Genomic DNA, 20,189 nt, shown 5'->3' with positions numbered 1-20,189 from the left:
CAAACGTGAACAATGATATTGTAAAATAAATTTGTGGATATGCTACTGAAAAGCATATCCATAGTGGAATTTTACAATATTTCTGGAACAGCTACTCAACAATGAATTAGGGCAAAAAATATGAAAACTGGACCCGCTTTTCCTGACTTGTTTCAAAAAATTTCCATTGAATAAGTTCTTTAAAACTACGTTTGAAACAAAGGAAAGTATGAGAAAAAAAAATTTTTTACAAAAGAACACTAAAAAGTATCTACTTCTTGCTTTAGGTTATTTATTTGATATTGAATAATTATTTCACCATCCAACCCAAAATAGATTCAATTTAATTCAAATCTGGTGATCATGTTGGCCAAGTTTATCAATTTATTTCATTTTCTTTCATCCAAGTTTAATCTTACCTTGTAAAACTGCCACCATTAGTTTTTGATCAACCAGCTGATGTCATCTGATGGAACTATGCTGTTAAACAAACCTAGTCATGTCAATTAAAGCAGTCCCAATTACCAGTACTATCTACCTTGGTACTATAATTGGGAATCTGTAAATTACCGGTAAATATTTACCGGTAAATCATGGTTATTTTACGGAAAAAATATTTACCGTTTTTTTATAAAATTACCGGGGTTTTTACCCTCTGAAAAATTAAACAAAAAAGTGTAAATTATTTTTTTTAAGATATTTGTTTTTCATCTTTTTATATATTACATATATATATATATATATATATATATATATATATATATATATATATATATATATATACATATATATATAAGAAATAACCTTTCAAAAAGCAAAAACTATCAAAGAATTTAGCACTTAATCGTGACCTTCTCTTTGTAGCTAAGCAACCGGCAGCACTAAATGCTCTTTCACTTTCAACAAAAGTTGGAGTAATAGTTTTAAGTGTCGACAGTAGTGTCTTTAAATTTTTTTGTTCTTTCACCATTACTTAAATACAGGTTGAACTCTTTGGACAATGATTTGAATTTTTTATCACTGCTATCTTTTCCAGCAAGAGACTGACTTATGGTCAAATCTAATTCTTCTTCAAATAGCAGCTTCAGTTAACTCTCAGGATTTGATGAACTGTTGTAAGAAAGCTCTAGGTTTCTTACTGAGTCAGTTATTTCAAATGTCTTAATAAAGCTAGAAAATTGCTCTGTTGTCTTTCTCTGTATCTTTTTAATACAGCTTCTTTCATGCTTCCTACATGATAGGGTTAATATCTTCTAACTTGCTGATAATGACATGGATAGCTCCATGTGTAGTAAACAAAATAGCTTCTCTGCTGCAAATTTTTTTCAAGACAATTTCTAATGGCTCAAGATTCAAAACTTTAATGTTCAAAAGTTCAATTTATTCACTGGTAAACTCAAAGTTTGTTCCAATCTCTTTAGAAACAACATGAACAACATCTAAAACCTGGAGAAATCTCCTGATCATGATCATCATGCTATTCCATTTTGTGTTCACATCTATAAGAGAGTTTTTTTGCCATACTTCTCTTGAATTTTTTTGTGAAAAAAATCATTTTTTACAGGGGATTTTCTAAATTTTTTCACAATATAACTGACTTTAGATAAAAGAACTAGTATATCTGGAGCCAAATTTCTAGGATTCAATTCAACCATGTCTAGGACAAAAGGTACATTTAAATCCACATCATTATCTTCGTCCTCCTCTATATCCATGTCCATTTCTACCTTCTTGTCCTTGCTCTTTTCATCTTCTATTTCTACATGTTTCATTTAAAACACATCAGTAACTGCCAAAAGCAGTTACTGATGTGTTTTAAATGAAACATGTAGAAATATGTTGACCAAACTAAGGACTTTTTGGTCAACATATTTCTTTGTTATTGAATTAAAGATTAATGAGTCTAAAACATTTTTACATACAAGACTATTAATATATATACAATACTCTTATTTCAAATAAATATAAATGTTATAAAAGGTTTAATTTACAAATTACTTAAACATCAATTAATGATTTAATAGATTATTCTTTTATTTATTTCACAAATTTATTTCAAAATTTTGTAAACAAATAAAACAAAGGTACTTCCAATAAATCAGGGAAGACATTTTTTCAATATAATAGGATAAAAATAGGGATCGCTGGTTACAGTATACAGTATACTAACTTTACAGTATACTTTATGGCATACTTGGTACACTAAAAGTTAGTATACAAATTAGTATACCTGTTTACTTTTATTTGTGAAATATTTTTGGACTGGGTTGATAATTTAATAATTATATTTTCTTAATGAATTAAATTACAGGACCATGTCTATTATTTGACTAATCATGATTAAAGTATTTGTTTTTTTAATTCAATTTTTTTCTTAGATTTACTTAGTAAAAACTTTAAATTGTTAAGTTTTTATATTTTTATGCCAGGCTGTTTGTGCTTCTTTTCACCGTTTCAAGATTTAAGATTGTTTATTCTATAGATTTCTCTGATCTGAAATAAATAGTAATAATAGTAATCAAAAAAATCAATAAGTAAAAAGTTTAGTTTACGTGATACTTTACAGTACACTTTATGGTATACTATATATATACTATACGGTATACAATATTTGTTAAAAATAAAAGATGATGAAAACTGAAAACCTAAAACAAGTTTTAAAACTATTTTGTCATAAAAACTGAAATTTTCTTTAATAGTAAAATAAAATTCTTAAGCATTTCTTGCACCTTCATGATCCAAAGAACTTGCTGATGCCATGTTGGTGTCAGTAGCATTGCGTAGAGTATTTTTAAGTTCTTGGGTGACAACAATAGTTTGTTCATTCTTCGTTTTATTGCAACAGCTGTTATCCATAGAACCTAGTGTGTCAAAAGCAAGAGTGTTCTGTAAAATATTACATTTTAACAAATACTTTAAGTTGTTTAACTTATATTTGTATGAGAAAATTGACAAACACAATAAAACCTGCAACAAACTTATAATGAAAAGTTTGCAAGCATAAGGGGGAATGAAGTTAAATGTAACAGATAATCAATAACTTTTGAGATTAAAACAAAAAATTACTTATAATTCCCTATAAATGAATGTTATGTAACTGAGTATTTGTAGATTGCTTCTGTATTAGTGTTATTTGTTACTTAATGTAACAAAAACAAGTAGAGAGATTTCTTTCTTTGAGAAAACATCAATGAACAAAAAACTTCTTTTCTTTTTAACACAACATTAAAAATCATCAATCATGTAACTTAAAAAATGACATGTTTACAAAGAATGGTTTTCATGGAAATTTTCATATTTAAGCATAAATCAAAGATATTTGAAAATTCACAAGCATTAAACTCTATGAGAAAAAATGGACTCTGCAATAAATTTGGTCTAATATGGTATTATATGCATAATAAGTAAGAAAAAGTGGTTTCAACTGCCTAAAACAAGATTAACCAGTTCTAAAATCTTTTTTGTATTACAGTGATATATGAACTCAGGCATTTTGTCCTGGTTTGAGGTTGATAGCAAAGCAATCAATAAGTATTGGTCTAAAATACAATAGAAGATAACAAAAATGTTGACTCCTGGCAAGAAGAACATTTTGTAGTACGTTATTAGTACTTTAACAGACCCTAAACTTGATTCTTTTACCTTTGTCAAGCTTTGTCTATAGATGGTGAGTGTTTTAAATATTTGTAAAAACTTTCTAATTTTTCAGAAGCTAAACTGCAAAAAGGGATTTACAATGGGAAGCTTCACTGCAACTTTAAAACAACAATACAATAGAAAAAAAAAAGGCTTTGATATCATTTAAAGAAGCTGTGACAAGTAGTTATGAAGTTTTTAGGCAATATAAAAGCTCCTAACTATGAACTTATTGTAGCCAATATGATAGATAAGTTCAAAACTCTTGCTTGTCTGCTGAGGCTTTAAGTTTACTTCTTGCACAACCATCTTGACTTTTTTTTAAAAACTTTTTCAAAAACATTTTAATTAGGACATAAAAGAGATAACGAAACCATGCCAAGGAAGGTGGAATATCAACATAACTGATGATTACTGTTGGTCATTTCATAGAGAACAACAAAATGTATCACATCCAAGAAAAAGGCATACAAGAAACTTTACAGAAAAAAGGGATATGAAATGTTAAAATTTAAGCACCAAAAATGAACATGATATAATTTTATATCATTGTAAATAAATATTGTAACCTATTACAAAGAACTATGACATTTTAATCTTTATGTATCAAATTATCTGTATTGAGAAATATGTAATCCAATGTCAATCAGAGAGAATTGCGGATAATAAAATACTGATACTAATTATGGTTTTTGCACACAAAAATACATAAGACATTAGATGAATTGCTTTAAAATGTTTTTAAAAACATCTTTTTGTAACTTTTTTTTCCAGTACTCGAAACTTAATCATTTAATTATTGTTGATAAAGTTTTTTTAAGAAAACTTTTTTCGATTTTAGAATTTCTCTTGACAAAAATCATTATTTATTTTATCAACAGCAACATCCACATCATGATCTATTTGATCGAAAACGACATTGACATCATTAAAACTAGTGTTACATGCCAATATTTTCCATTATGATGCCACTTTATCTTTTAGGTTATTCACTATTCTTACATCCATTCCTAAATTAAAATCATCTATTGCCTTCTGTACTCTAAAAATACTTGTATGTTTTCTTTAACTTTTAATCAGAAAATAGATACATCCCAACATACTAAACTATCAATTTTTTAAAACCTCTCTATTTCATAGTATTGACTATGAAATAGAGAGGTTTTACTGAAACAAGAGTCACAACTCTCATCACAAACAACTTGAAAATGAAATAAATAGCACAAAACTTAAGTTTTCTAAACTTTATTTAAATGAAGGACTATCAGAACTGAAACTAACAAACTGACATAAATACTTTCTCCTGTACAAACCTAATTATGAACAAGATGCAAATGTAAGGGTAAACTGGGGAGGGGGGAGGAGGAGAAATGAAACTAAATGTAACAGCATTTGGTGACATAAAAATGTAAAATTCTTGATAATTTCTTACAAATATAAGAAACAAATAAAATAATGTTAATTGAAGAAAACTTATATCATTAAAGTTTTCATGAAAATTTAAGCAGTTTCAACCCCAATTTTTTTTTGTTAAAATACCTGCATATGTAAATGTAAATTAAATTTACACCAGCCAACAAGCTAACCACAATGAATGACAAGGAGTAACAAGCCTTTGTTGAACAACATAATGTATCAATAAATAGTAGGAAGTGTTCAATCAAACCACACTTCTTTTCAATCAGTCTATTTTGAAAATGCATTGACACATGCTTTATTTAATAGTTAATTTAAAAAGTGTGTCACTCCAAGTGTCTAAAAGTCAAAGCAAACTTTGAAGTCAAAACTTAGAGTAAACTTTCAAATTATACATAACTTATGTAACATTAAAAACTCTTTGAAAATTAAAAATTAATAATTTTTTTAAATGCTTTAAAACAAATAAATTAATTAAACAACTTCCAAAAAAATGCATTTCATGATTTTAAATGTTTTATAGGTAAAAAAAAAAAAAAAAACAACTAAATATTTGTTAAAAGTACAAATGTTACATATATCATACCTTCAGAAGAATGGCAGCAAAAGAAAAAAATATTTGCATTTTTAAACTTTCATTTAGTCTTCTGCTTTTTACAATTTAAATTTTGTTCTCAAGCTGATTCTGCACTTGACTATTCTTTATAAACCTAACAAATACAACAAGACATGACAAGAAGTTCCACACAAAAAAGAGTGGTCTAAGGCACCACCATTTTTTGTGTTCAGCTTCTGGTCATTTTATGTTGTATTTGTTAGCATAGCAAGTGGTACGAACATCTCTGAAACCAAGTGATTAGCATTGTTAACAAATTATTTAGACATAAAATATACAACTTTTATAATTCATAAATTGTTAAATTGTTAATATGAATTAAATTTGAAATTTAGAAACATATTTCTATTGAATTATTGACAAGTAAATAAAGTCATTCAAGATAAATAAGAGGAAAAATATTTCAAAACTAATCTTCTTCAAATATCATTTTATTCCTTTTAAAAAATATCCAAAAACCAAGATTTTTATCTGTAGTTTGAAGCATGTTTAGAAGGAAGCTTTGCCCTTTAGAAGTTTAGTTTGTTTGTAACTTTGAAAAAAAACTTAAGATTGTTGAAACATTCGCTGCTCATTTTTTAATTTTTGAGATTTGTGAATATATTAATATAATCAGTTTGTGATAATTATTTTTTGTAAACAGTTACTAATTAATACACTTTACACATGAATTTCATTTTGAGTGTTCCATTATACAAAGACAGTACAATATTTATTAAAAAAAAATAACAGTTTGAGAAATATTTGCATTTGCTAATTAACAACACACAGTTAAATTTCTCTTTACCTGAAGAATAATTTAACTTATGCACCCTCTTTTTTTACTTTGCTTCATTAGAAATAAAAAAACTGTCAACTTTTTAAGGGAAGATTACACTCTAATAGCTTAACATTTTTAGTCAGAAAACAGAAAAAACTTTTATCATTTTTTAAACTTGTAATTAAACAATTTTTGTAAATTTTTGTTATTTTGTACATTAAATAAGATTCATGAATAATTATGTCTGATTTTCACCTTTACACAGATACATACATAACTTGTAAATAAACACATATATACACATACATTCATATGGAAACATGCAAAATATTTAACATGAATATATTTAAAATAACAATTTATCTCAGGTTGATTGTATTTTCAAAAGTTAGAGTGTCTAAAAATCATTCACTGATTTCATGACAGTTTTATTGCAAACTTTATATTTTTGGGATGAGCAATCAATAAAATTTATGAATATTTGTTAAAAATTAAACATGGTGAAAACTGAAAACCTAAAACAAGTGTTGTAATTATTGTCATAAAAACTGAAATTTTTCTAAACAATAAAAAAAAATTTCTTAAGCATTTCTTGTACCTTCATGATCCGAAAAACTTGCTGATGTGGTGTTAGGATTGTATAGTACATTGTTAAGTTCTTGTGTGTCAACAATACTTTGCCTACCATCTGCTTTAATGCAGCAGGTTTTACCCATTGAACCTAGTGTGCCAAAAGCAAGAGTGTTCTGTAAAATATCATATTTTAACATATATATATACAATTTTTATGTAACTTCACACATATCACTTTAACAAATATACTGAATCATTTTAGAAGTCTGCAAAGTTCTCAAACATTTTTTTAAAATTATGTTTGGGAAAACAAAAAGCATAAACAGACTATAAAATAAAGAGATTTGAAATCACTAAGTCACAACTCTCACCAGCAAAAACTCAATGACAATCAAGCAAATAGCATTCAAATTAAGTTTTTAAATTTCATTTATATGAAGGACTGTCCAAACACTTTTAAACTGGCATTTTAACATCATATACTAAAGCAGCAACTTTTTAATTCCATTATTTTTTTAAATTTAAATTTTTTGGATAAACAATCAACAATTTTTCCAGGTAAAGTTTAATAAACTGATATTTCATTAAACTTTTGTTGTCTTTCCCAACCTCTTTACTTAGTGACAGAAATATTAATTTAAAAATGTCATTCATTGTAGATTGGTATTTTAATATAGTTTATCCTGCAAGAAGAATACTTGCAATTATAGAAAGTTCATTTTGAACAGATAACTAAAACTGAAGGTTTTTGATTTTTTTGTTAAACAACAAATTTTGTAAATACAACATTTTAATGGGAAAAAAAAAGTTCAGACTTAGGCACAAAGTTGAGCATACTCAAAAAGGAGGCAAAGAACTTTTCTGATTTTATTTTCCATATATATATATTTAAAATCCCAATTCAAGCCAAAACATTTGTTTTGGAAATTAGTAACCTTACTATGGTGATATATCAACTCAAACAATTTTTCCTGGTATGGCAGCTACAATATAATTGTTCTTTTTCATTTTAAACACAATAATAACTTTCTTTAGATTTAGCTTCTGATAAATATTTCAAGAAAAACTTTTTAATGAATGTTTTATGTTCATATCTTTTTATACTTCAGAAGATATGTATTTAAAACAGAAGAATGGTAGCAAGAATAAAATTTTGCACATTTAAGTTTCCATTTTATTTTCCCTTTACTACCACTACCACTCCCCCTTCCTCCTTCCTTACTATATTTATTAATCTTTAATGCTATCCCATTGTATTGATTATTTTCATTATATCTTTTTGTCTTGGTTGCTTGATTAAGGACAAATAGTTATTAGTCAAAACTGGTAAAAAATTTCAAAAAAATTGGCACAGCTGATGTGAAACTAGTGGTTTTAGCAAATAAGGTATACTGTTGGAAAGTCTTTCTCCAGCAGTTTGAAGAATCTTATGGTATACTATTTTCCATTAGTTAACAAATTGAAAGTCAAGCAATATTGTCAAAATGAGACACATTCTAAATATTCAAAAGAGGTTAAATGTCTGCTTTTCTTGGTTTCAGTTCTTTTTTTACACTTATTAAGAAAATATTTTTGCTTTCAAGCACATTCAAGCTTCAAGATTTTTCATTTTGTTGTCACACTGTCATTTTTACGCCCAAACAATAACGCAAGTTTCAGCTTGTAAATTATCATAAGAAATCCCATCAAAATAAAAAACAGAAACATACTATAAATCTGGGCTATGGAGTTGGAGTCATGGAGTTGGAGTCATGGAGTTGGAGTTGGAGTCAGAAAAATTGTACCAACTCCGACTCAAGTCTAAAAAAAATCTTTCAAAGTTTCATAATTTTCATAAGGATTTCATAGATGTTATTCATTAAAATATTTTACGTTCTGTCAGTCTAAAGCACAAGTATCAAACTCTAGCCCTCCAGTTGTTACAAGACTACAAGTCCCAGGATGCACTGAAGGTTGTATAATATCCAGACACAATGGGAATTGTAGTTTGCAACAACTGGAGGACAAGGAGTTTGACATTATTTTAAGGCCTTTAAAACAGTGATAAGCAATAGGGTATTTTGTTACTGAGAATCATATATCACCTCCCTTGCGCTCTCCTCTACCATTCCTTAAACTAGATAACTTTATGATGCCCCAACTCCTGACTTAAATTGTCTGACACTGTGCTGCATATTCTTAGTAAAAAGCTAGGCATGCCACCACCAAGCACCAAAGAGCTGCTCCACAAACAGAAAGACTGTAAGTATTCAATTAACTTTGTTTCTCTGGAGAGAGAAAGTATTAGAAAGTTAGTGATTGAAGAAGCTGTTAAACAAAAAGATGAGCTTAAAGAATCTCTCATGGGACCCTTTGTGTTTCTTAACAGAGTGAACTATTTTGCAACCAATGTCTAATTTTTTTTGAAAAAAATGAAGTAGTTATCAAGACATTGGCAGAAAAAGACATCGAAGCTCATCACACCAGCAAATTTCTCCAGGTCTTAGTAGAAAAGATTCTTAAAGAATATGAACTTAAAGAAGAATAAGTTCTTTCTGTCCAACTGACAATATTTCAATCATGATTTAGACAAGTTCATAATGATATTAGCGGCTGCAAAAGAGTTTATTGCATAACAAGAGTTCAGAAAAGTTGTTTGTTCAGAATTTGTTTTCTAATAACTATTGTTTAAAGCACTAAGTGGTTGGATTATTTGTATCATATTGATGAAATAGCAAATGTTAACATTGTACTACAGTAAATTTATTGTTAAAAATTGGTTACTTATGAAGGAGTTGGAGTCAGGAGTTGGAGTCAATCCATAATAAAATCAAGGAGTCGGAGCAGCAGCTTACCGACTCCACAGCTCTGCTTTAAATTGCAATAAAATATTACAGGGTTTGCAATTTCTATGATCACTATTATATATATTAAATCTTTGTATTTCATTAATGCAAAAATTTAATAGTTTTTTCTCATAACCTAATGATTAACCTAAAACTTACTTTTATAAAAAAAAACAACTTAGATCAATCATTTTGTTGTGATAAATTAAAAGAAACGTTGTGAGAAATTAACTTTTATTAATAAAGCACTAATAAATCTTTACTTAAACTTAAGCAAAAAAACACTTTTAAATTGACATGTTAGCATTATAAACTGTGATAGCAACCTTTTAACTCAGTTTTTTAACTCAAAATTTTTTAACTCACTTTCAAAAAAGATAACACTTTTCGGATGCACAATAAGAGATTTTTTCAGCGAAAGCAAAAAAAACTGGCATTTTATGAAACATTTTTAACACAGTTTCTAACTGTCACTGAGGCTGCTATTTAATAAATAATAACTAAAAGCTTTTAATTCATAAAAAATTAAAACTGTACTTGCTTTTATCCTATTCATCTTTTTCAATACAATTACTTAAGCATCATATGTTGGAGACTCATAATATTTTCTCTACAGACATTTCATTCAGCATGCTAAATAATAAAAATTCAAAAATCCAGAGTTTTATCTAGTTTGAAGTATGTTTAGGTGGTAGCTTTGTCCATTTGAGGTTTAACATGGTTGGAACTTTAAAAATATACTCAAAAGTATTAACACATTCACTTCTGATTTTTAATCTTGTGAGGTTCTTACTTTTTAATAACAGCTTGATAATTATTTTGTGAAATAAGTTGTTAATGTAAAAATTGCATTCTTTAAACAGTAACATTGAGAATCTAAAACAATTATAAAAACAGAATTAAATAAAAAATTTTTTTTTTGGCTAAGTGTAAAAAACACTCTGCAAGTAAAATTTCTCTTCAACTGAGCAAAACTTAAATTTATGCAGCCTCTTTTTTTGTTTTGTTACATAAGTAGATATGTTAATATACTCAAATTGTTCCAATCAATTTTTTTAAGAGAAGATTACAATACAATATATTTAAATTTTTATTATCATTAATATTTCAATCAGAAGACAGAGAAAACTTCATTCATGTGATAAACTTAAGTAGCAATTAAAATTGCTTGAAAAACTTAAACTTAAAAGTAAATTAAACTGTTTTGATAGACTTTTATTAAACACATTTCATCATTTAAAGTTAAGTAACAAAAAAAAAACAAGAATTGAAAAACAAGATTGAATGGATAACAAAAACAACAAGAAATGGATAAACTTGTGATCAAAAATATTTGTATATAAAGTTTGAAAATGCCATGGACAGTTATTAAAGATTTAACTTTAATCAATTTGTTTTCTTATCATAAACTTATATCTTTTTCTTTTAAAAAAACAACTACAAATAATTTAATCGTATTATTGCATCATTAAAATTGTAAAAATCATAAAGATTTTTGAACAACCTGTTACTTATTACAATCTCTATGCTATGTGCATTAAATAATATTTTATTACATACATGAATATATAATGTTCAATTTGCACACATACATAGATGCATACATAACATATAAATAAACATACATATACACATACAGTAAATATACAAACAAACAAAATATTTAAAATGAATATATTTAACATAATAGTTCATTCTAGGCTGCTTTTATTTTCAACAATATGTTTATTTCTATAATTTTCACAATCTTCAGAATATTGACAGTGCTCTGTTATTTAAATACCATTGATCATTTTTTAAGTGTCATATAAAAAAGATCAATACTTGTTAAAAATAAAAGATGGTGAAAACTGAAAACAAGTTTTAGAATTATTTTCTCATAAAAACTAAAATTTTCTTTAACAGTAAAATAAAATTCTGAAGCATTCTTTGTACCTTCATGATCCAAAGTACTTGCTGATGCCATGTTGGTGTCAGTAACATTGTATAGAGTATCTTTAAATTCTTGGGTGTCAAAAATAGTTTGTTCATCCTTTGTTTTAATGCAGCAGCAGTTACCCATAGAACCTAGTGTGCCAAAAGCAAGAGTGTTCTGTAAAATATTACATTTCAATGTATATTTTAAGTTGTTTAATTTATATTTCTATGAAAGACTGACAAACTCAATAAAACCTGCAACAAACTTATAATGAAAAGTCGGCAAGCATAAGGGGGAATGAAGTGAAATGTAAAAGATAATCAATAACTTTTGAGATTAAAACAAAAAATTGTTTATAATTCCCTATAAATGAATGTCATGTAACTGAGTATTCGTATTAGATTGCTGCTAAATTACTGTTATTTGTTACTTAATGTAACAAAAACAAGTAGAGAGATTTCTTTCTTTGAGAAAACATCAATGAATACATAACTTTTTTTCTTTTAAACACAATTGTCAAAAATCATCAGTAGTGTAATTTAGAAATAGCATGTTCACAAAAAATTGTTTTCATGAAAAACTCTCTCAATTCAAATGCTGTTTCTACGAAAATATTATCATTGCTAAAATACCTGCATACATTTATGTACTATAATTTGAAAAATTTGAATATATAGTTTATTTGTGACTTGTACCTTATCCTGTGGAATAGATAAATCAAGATATTCCTCTAAAAAAAAAAGAGAAGATAGTTGCATATTGAAATATATGAGGAGACTAGCACTTTCATAAAACATTTAGTACTTAATTTATAATATTTACTTTAAGAATAGTAAGATAATCACTTGTGAAAGGGATTTACTTACCTAACTTCTAAAAAAAAAAAAAACACTTGTGAAAATCTCTTGTTAAAGTGATTGCATCTAAATGTACATACAGTAATTAAGATGGAGCTTGCTCATGATTTTACTGTAAATGTACTTACATTTACAGTAAAATCGCGAGCAAACTCCATCTTAATTACTTAAATCCCTTTTCAATTCTTAAAAACAACCCATCCCTAAAAAAAAAAATGCTAAGTATTTGTTTTTGATTTTTCCATTAACAATTAAATACAAGTTTCTTTAAGTTTTGTAATATAAATTAGAATTTATCAAGTTTGTAAAATTAGAACTCTTTAAGAGTTTAAAACACCAAATGGATATGGTGTGGCAAGTTTACATTTATAAATCTTTTCTTTTTTTTTTCAATAAAAAATTTTAATGGATTTAATCAAATAGCACTTCTGTGTTGAAACAAAATAATATAAATTATGTGAAGCATCACAAATTTATTTCAGGAATCTTAAAATTCTCTGTCTAAACATGTAAAATAATTTAAATTCAATTTATTCAATCAAAATAATGATTTAATTGAATAAATTGAATAATCAATAATTATTTAATGAAAATAACTCCATCTTTTGACAAAGTTTTTATTTCATTTTAAAACAACTTTATGATAACTTTTTGTCAATATTTTATGAAGACATAAATATTTAATGTTAACTTTTACAAATATTTTATGAATCTTTTAATATTTTATAACTTTTATAAATATTTTATAGGTTTTTTAAAGTTTTATGACTTTTACAAGTACTTTTTGATGACTTTTATATATTTTATTTTAGATTGTTGGCAGGAACTATCTTCTGAATGAACTTAAAGTTGTGGCGTCTGTATACCAGGAAATCAGTTTTTAGTTATTGAATTTTAAATGACAAATTGATTTGGTAAACATTTTTACTTCTAAGTGTTTAAAGTTTTAAAAAAGATTAAATTCGCAACAAGTAATAATATTCGTTAAATAATCCGAAAAAAAAATTAAAAAAACAAAACAAATTTAGGGCCTGTTTACATGAAAAGCGGGCTAGCCCATTTACCAAGATGGGCTAGCCCATTTACCGAGATCTCGACGTAGTCATTATTACAACTTAATTTTATTTTGCGTTTATATGGTTAAGAGAGCTAGCCCGGCAAGTGAGATCTCACTATTTTTTGCCGAAATCTCGGCAAACGGGCTATCCTTTGTCCATATAAACAGCCCCTTAATAGTGAAGCCCTGTTTGGGAAAACTTTTTCAAGTCAGTAACTTTTCAGTCACCAAAAAGCAATTTTTATTAGAATTAGATGCTTACCAAATTGACAATTTATCTTTCTCAAGTATACGAATAAAAAGAGTGTGAAGTCTTACACAACACAAATAGAATCATCTATTCATATTTTGAATACTCCCAAAAAGTGGTAACATGATATTAAAGTGACAGACTAAAAATGGCGAACACTCGATTACTTTCAGCAAAACATTAATTTTATTTTGTCCAGGCTTCAAGTGTGTGAAATCGAAAGCCTTTTCCCTCCGAACATTTTCTTAAATAATTTCACAACTTCAGACATATTCCGAAAAATTGTAAGTTGGGAATATTTTCTATTAAAAACAAGATTCACATGTTGTAAAAAAAACCTTGAAGTCGTAGATTTAAAATGGGAGTTAGACGCCAACGAGCGGAGAAGTCCGATAGCTCTAAGCCTCCATTTTACATCTTCTAACAACGATTGGTATTTTAGCTAGTACATGTTTACCACAGTGTTCACAAGTGAAAATTTAAAGGCTAGGAAAAAACTAAAAATATAAAATTGGTTGGCCCAAACGAACTGTTATGAGTATTTCAAACTGCTGACTATCATCAACCCCAGTGTGGTTGCAAAAAGTGTGCGGTTTTAAAAACGTTGTTTCTAAAAGAAACTAATCAGCATAGTGCTATCTAACTTATAAAACACGACGCTGATTTATTTATGAGGAGCTAATCACCAGATCGGATTTTATTTAAAAAATGTCTCTAAAACAACAGCAGGTTCATACCAAGGCACTTGCTCCGGTTCCTAATTTATAAGGTAATGGCTCCTAACTTATAAGTAATGGCTCCTAATTTATAGGGTAAGTTGTAACACCATCGCATGTGATTTACTTTGTGTCAGGAAACCTGAAATTGATCTTCCTCTGCTCGTAGACTCCCATATCCCTGCTCCTTGAACACATTTGGCCTTGAGTTTGCTGGTACCACTAAATATAGCTGAAAGATTAAAATCTACCCTCTTTGTTTTTAACAAATTGTTAAAGAAATTGAGACATAAGAATCCTAAACTTTTATGCTTGAGAAAGAACTGTGTCAATCAGCCTCAAATTTGCCTCAGGAATTTGTTTGAATCAAGAATGTGTTTAAAATCTAAAATCTGCTCAGCGATGCTTATTGACTTGAAGATTTGCTGTAAATTTTGATTCTATCTAAATTATTTGTATTTGATACAGTGAATAGAGTTATTTTTTTTCAATATATAACAGTTTGAATGAGAATTTGATAATCGATTAACTCAATAATAAATAATGCATTAAACTCAACTCTTTATTGTAATAAGGAAACATTTTTACTTCACTTTTTTACTCTTTTTGATTATTGTTATTATATTTTAAAAAGTCAAAGACTAATGGTTCATACTAAAAAAAGAAATTAAGAAAATATCATTAAACCATGCTCAGCAACTGGAATTGATACGCAACTCTTACAAAATGATTAATTTCATAGCCACCTAATATTAGAAGAACTTATTTTAGCATCAGAATCTTCATTCAGCAATTGAAAGGAATCGAACTCCTGGAAGTTTTGCTTTACTTTTTATATTCCAAATACTAATTTTTATATTTTAAATAAAAACGGAAATAACATAATTGGGTGACCAAATTTTAACCCCCCAAAAATATTGATAAGTTTTTACATTGAAGTTACACAAATTTGAACACAAAATTAAAATATTAGTTCAACGATGAGCATCAGCACCATTTGAGATTTTGTTTATGGAAGATTTTTGTAAAACTAGTTTTTTGTAAAATTTTAAATAACTATTAATACAACTTTTATAATATAAATTCACCTCAAAAAGCTTTCGATATTTTCCCTGATTAAAATCAAACTCAAAAGAAATAATACTGCACAATTTTGATTTTATACTTAAAATCATTGAAACAAATATTCAAACAATAGGAATTTGCTTCTTAACAAAAAACATTCATCGCTAACAACTTACTTGGTTTCGCTTCTGAAGGAGGTTTCATGCAGCTTTCGGTTTCATATCCAGATGGCTTATCTAAAGATTATATTTATCAAAAAAGAAACACTGATAAATTTTATAAAAAAATACATCACTTAGGAATTGCCAACTAGACATGATTTAATTTAAGCAACATAAGTCATACTTTTTCGTGCCTCTATCTTTTCATTCAACCTATTTATTATTTCTTCAACCTATTTTCTGCACTTGCTAAAATATCAAGTTTCGGAAACTCTTGCTTAATTCGAATTACATAAAGTTTTTTCACAATCGAAGCAGAAAATTTCTATTAAATGCATAATGACGATGTTTCTTAAAGATTTCATCGTAAGTTGTAAAGTGTTTTTTAAATTGAATGGAATCAAGTTTTTTTAACGGTCTGCTCACGTGTTTATATTCGATCTGCTCACGTGTTTATATTCGGTCTGCTCACGTGTTTATATTCTTGCTAAAACGGTTATGACCTCTCTCTAAGATTTTCGATTATTATCGTGATCTGCACAAGTATCTAATTATCTAAACTTTGCAAATGACATGATTTAATCGCATAGATTTCGGAGCTCTAAGAGCTTGCTGTAAATATGTAAGAGCTTGCTGTAAATATGTTTTAAGGACATACTGCAGTGCGTGGTGCCCACAGAAGATACTTGTTCATTAGTAATTGTTGAGAGTTTTCAAATACTGTTGCATTCAGCGGTATTTGATTTCTTTGGAAATCGATTGAGAAATACAAAAATTTTCAACGAAAACCTCAGAATTTCACCTGTTTACATTTTAACATTCTATTTGAACTTCTCAGCGTCCTGTTTAAGCAAAAACTTTTAAACATTAAAAAAAAAATGAAGCTGTTAAATGAAAGAAAAAGAAATGAGGATGAAGTAATTTAACACGTTTATCGTATGTTAAAGTCATCTTTAACGAAAGCTTCTGACTATGTGAGCTTTAGTTGGAATATTAAAATAAACTCCTAATCTGCATAAGACCTTCTCACAATATACGTATTGATATGAAACCAAAAGAACGTTATCCTATTACAACCGCTCAAAATTCTTTAGCTTCAAATTAAAAGTGTTCGAGATGGCAAGAATTGGAAGCGAAAACCAAAAATAAAACAGTTATGGAGGAGAGCACACTCGCTTACACAACTCGTCTACTAACGACAGCTTATTGAAATATGCAGGACCGGTGCAAGGGCTATGCGAATTATGCGGTTGCATTGGGCGCCGGCTTTTCTGGGGCGCTGCGCTGGCGAAGCTTACGTTTTTTTTTTTCGTTTTTTAAAAATTACTGATTTCAAATTTCTCTGCTGTTTGGTCATTTGGTATGATGTTTTGTTCAAAATTAATTTAGTAAGCAAAACACTTCAAATGAAAACTGTTGATTTGCAGAGCGCTTTGAAACTAATTGAAAGTGTCAAGTATTTTTTGGAGAACTTGAGATCAGAAAATGGACTGAATAACCTTATTACAATTGCAAAGGAACTAGCCGAAAAACTGGACATCGATCCAAATTTCTCTGATGAAGTAGTTCTGTCATTAAACTTGTTGGACGTTACTGACATGCACGGTATTAGAGGCGTAATAAACAGGTGACTATAGTATTGCCTATGCAATTTATTTATTATGGAAGTGGAAACCTCACATGTCTCATTTTAATCTTTTACAAAGCTCCTCAAGAGGCAATCCAGGAGCTTCTTTGTTAAGCCTACGTCATCTCTAGGTGGCGTCAAAATTTCTCAACTTTATATATCTCTGCCAGTTTTAAAAAATTTGCTCACAAAAGCAAACTTTTCAAATCTGACAAAGACACAAATCTTTCATTGAAGTAAACTCAGAGTTAAAGAATTTCAATTTATTTCAAGGGAAAAAATATCTTTTAATGAGTTTTATTTCGAAAACTTTATTATCGCATCATATCGAATTAGTTATAAAATTTTAAGTTAATCATACTATTAGTTCATGACTGCACCTATTATAATGAACAAAAATTACAGGATTTGTTTAAATCAGGAACTAAGAATATTTAGAGGGGTATAGAAGATTTATCTTTCATTAATAACGCGACAAACAATTTTAGATTCAGAGTTAAAAACGATTTTCAAAACAAACCTTTCATGTTTTATTTTCTGTTCATTGATGATTTTCTCACAAATTAATATAAAACTGACGGTGAAACTAAAAATTTACTAAATACTGATTTGGATTATTATATATAGAATCATAGAAAAATCAATTTTTTTACAACGTCGATAAAAAAAAACTTTATACCAAACAGCATTCATTTTACAACAAGTTTTTGTTTCAAAAATAGTAATCCCTCACCCCACCCCCACCCCCACCCCTACCCCTTTTCCCCACTCGTGGAATTTTATAAGAAGATAAATTAATAATTACTTTGCTTTTTATATCTGTATCTATTAATTTGTGCAAAAGAGAGCTGAACGGAAAAAACATTCCCGTTCAGTTTCAATCTCATTACTGCAATAGTTTTATGTTCCTCCGATATTTAAAACGAAATTCCCTTCCATTCATATTCCCATATTTTCGTAATAATGGATGATTTTGAAAAAATTGTTTTCGATTGCGATGCATGTGACTTAAGAGTTAACAGATTTCGTAAAACTCAAATTTTCAGTTGAAATCGTGTAACATTCTTTTTCTCATTTTTAGGTTTTTTAATGAATCAGATCTCGTTCTCATTTTCGTGGAATGGATGAGATTTCCGCGTCTCTCATTTTCTCGCAAACCCCAACTGTTCGAACGTTTTGATTTTACCAACTTGCAATTTTTTACGAGCTTATGCACTCTACACCTTTAATATACACATTAAGCACAAGTGGTTTTCACAAGCTTCTACTGAAACATTTTAATTCCATTGAGAAAATTCTGCAGAGATCTCAATAAGTAATAGTAAATGAATGCAACAACATTTCCCATTCCAATTTTCGTAATTTTTGACGGTTCATGATGAAAGACAATACCTTTCTTTTTATTCAATTCAGACCATTTTCTTTTAAGAACCTGGCATATTGTTTCTACTCCATAAAAGGCTAAAGAATCAATTATCTGTTCGACTACCGTAGTTTATAGCGGACAATTCCCTTTCAGCTCCATCACACACAGCATCACCTAGTTCAGCGTCAATTCTCACTTCGCGAACTCTTGTGACGGCTCACCAACCCTTAAGAATTCCATCAGTTTTACTGATTGGACGACCGGAGCGTGATTCATCTTTCCATTAAAGTTACCTGAACGAAAGCGAACAAACCATTTCCGCTAAGCAGATTTTGATAAAATACCTTTCACCCTACACAACACAAATTTTTTCGAAAACCGGAGCAATAGCGCATCCTATAATTTTAAAAAATAGCCGTTTTTTTTTACCATAAACCCTAGACCCCAAGAATTTTTTGCCTGAAGGTATATTAATGTTGGATCTGTTAAAAAAAACTGATGGTGTAAAGTTTTCATTTGCAAAAATAGACTTTATTGTTTCATTTTCTAGACGAAAAAATTAACTTTTGGCGAATATAAAGTTCTTGCGGACGCAACAAAAAAGCCATTACACTTCATGATAAAATTAATACCTTTTTTAACAAAAGCAAGACAAAGTTTAAGAAAGAGTACTTAAATAAAATTGATTAAATATAAGGTTTTGACTTATCTTTACAGTTATATATTTGTCATATTTCGTTTTCTCTTTTAATTGTTTATTTTAATCGAAAATATTATATTGTCAAAGTAAAAGAAATATTTAATCAGTGTGAATTAAAAATGGTTTGAAAACAAGAAAAAAGGAAAGCACATCTATGTTTAATTTAGTTAGTAATTTAGACAACTTTTTAAAATAAATATGTTTTGGCATTATTATAAGTCCCTATAAACAATTTCAGATAGCAATTACAGGATCTCTTGCTAAAATTTTTGGCAAACTAAAAACCAGGCAATATATTCCATTTAAGGAGGCTTATTTTCATATCTTCCTTCTTTTCATTGAGAGTATGCAAAGGTAGATCAGAGGGAGATGAGCTGATAAACTTAGATTTATAAGTTAACTTTATTGTATCAGTTCGCTTTCCCATGGGATTGCAAATCAAAATTGGAGGATAGTTGGATAGAGGGGACACAACACATCTTGAACCAACTCACCCTTAATAGTGATCTAGAAAAAGTCCTGGAGTGCCCTACGCTATTTTTGAATTTCCCTGTTCACACACAAGGAGTTGAGAGGGAAGTTATGGAGGTAAAATTGATTTTCCTTATGCTTAACAATATACTTTAATAAAAATTTAAGAAATATTTACTGCTATAAAAATAGTTTT

The 20,189-nt window shown here is 28.2% G+C and overlaps 1 protein-coding gene across 7 annotated transcripts in view; it reads right to left on the bottom strand.

Annotated features, from left to right (window-relative positions):
• Window positions 1-16,655, bottom strand: part of LOC149893993 (NACHT, LRR and PYD domains-containing protein 3-like) — a 32,693-nt gene extending 16,038 nt beyond the window's left edge. For 2 of the 7 annotated variants that reach the window (XR_016449128.1, XM_090076550.1), the window contains exons 1-5: window positions 15,692-15,820; window positions 12,419-12,453; window positions 11,741-11,872; window positions 7,006-7,128; window positions 2,709-2,840 (exon numbers count right to left, since the gene is read on the bottom strand). Coding sequence is in view for 6 of the 7 variants with exons in the window: in XM_090076550.1 (XP_089932676.1) it covers window positions 2,709-2,840; window positions 7,006-7,128; window positions 11,741-11,867 (382 nt within the window). In the remaining variant the exon portion in view is untranslated. The other 5 variants (XM_090076547.1, XM_090076544.1, XM_090076551.1 and 2 more) reach the window with 5 other exon arrangements.
• Window positions 16,656-20,189: the final 3,534 nt, after the last annotated feature.

This window comes from Hydra viridissima, unplaced genomic scaffold (genome assembly GCF_058129835.1).
Source record: "Hydra viridissima isolate aposymbiotic clone 2 unplaced genomic scaffold, HvirCarnegie_v1 scaffold_1, whole genome shotgun sequence".
Taxonomy (NCBI): domain Eukaryota; kingdom Metazoa; phylum Cnidaria; class Hydrozoa; order Anthoathecata; family Hydridae; genus Hydra; species Hydra viridissima.
The sequence above is the reverse complement of the archived record's forward strand: the minus strand, read 5'-3'. Positions and strand labels throughout refer to the sequence as shown.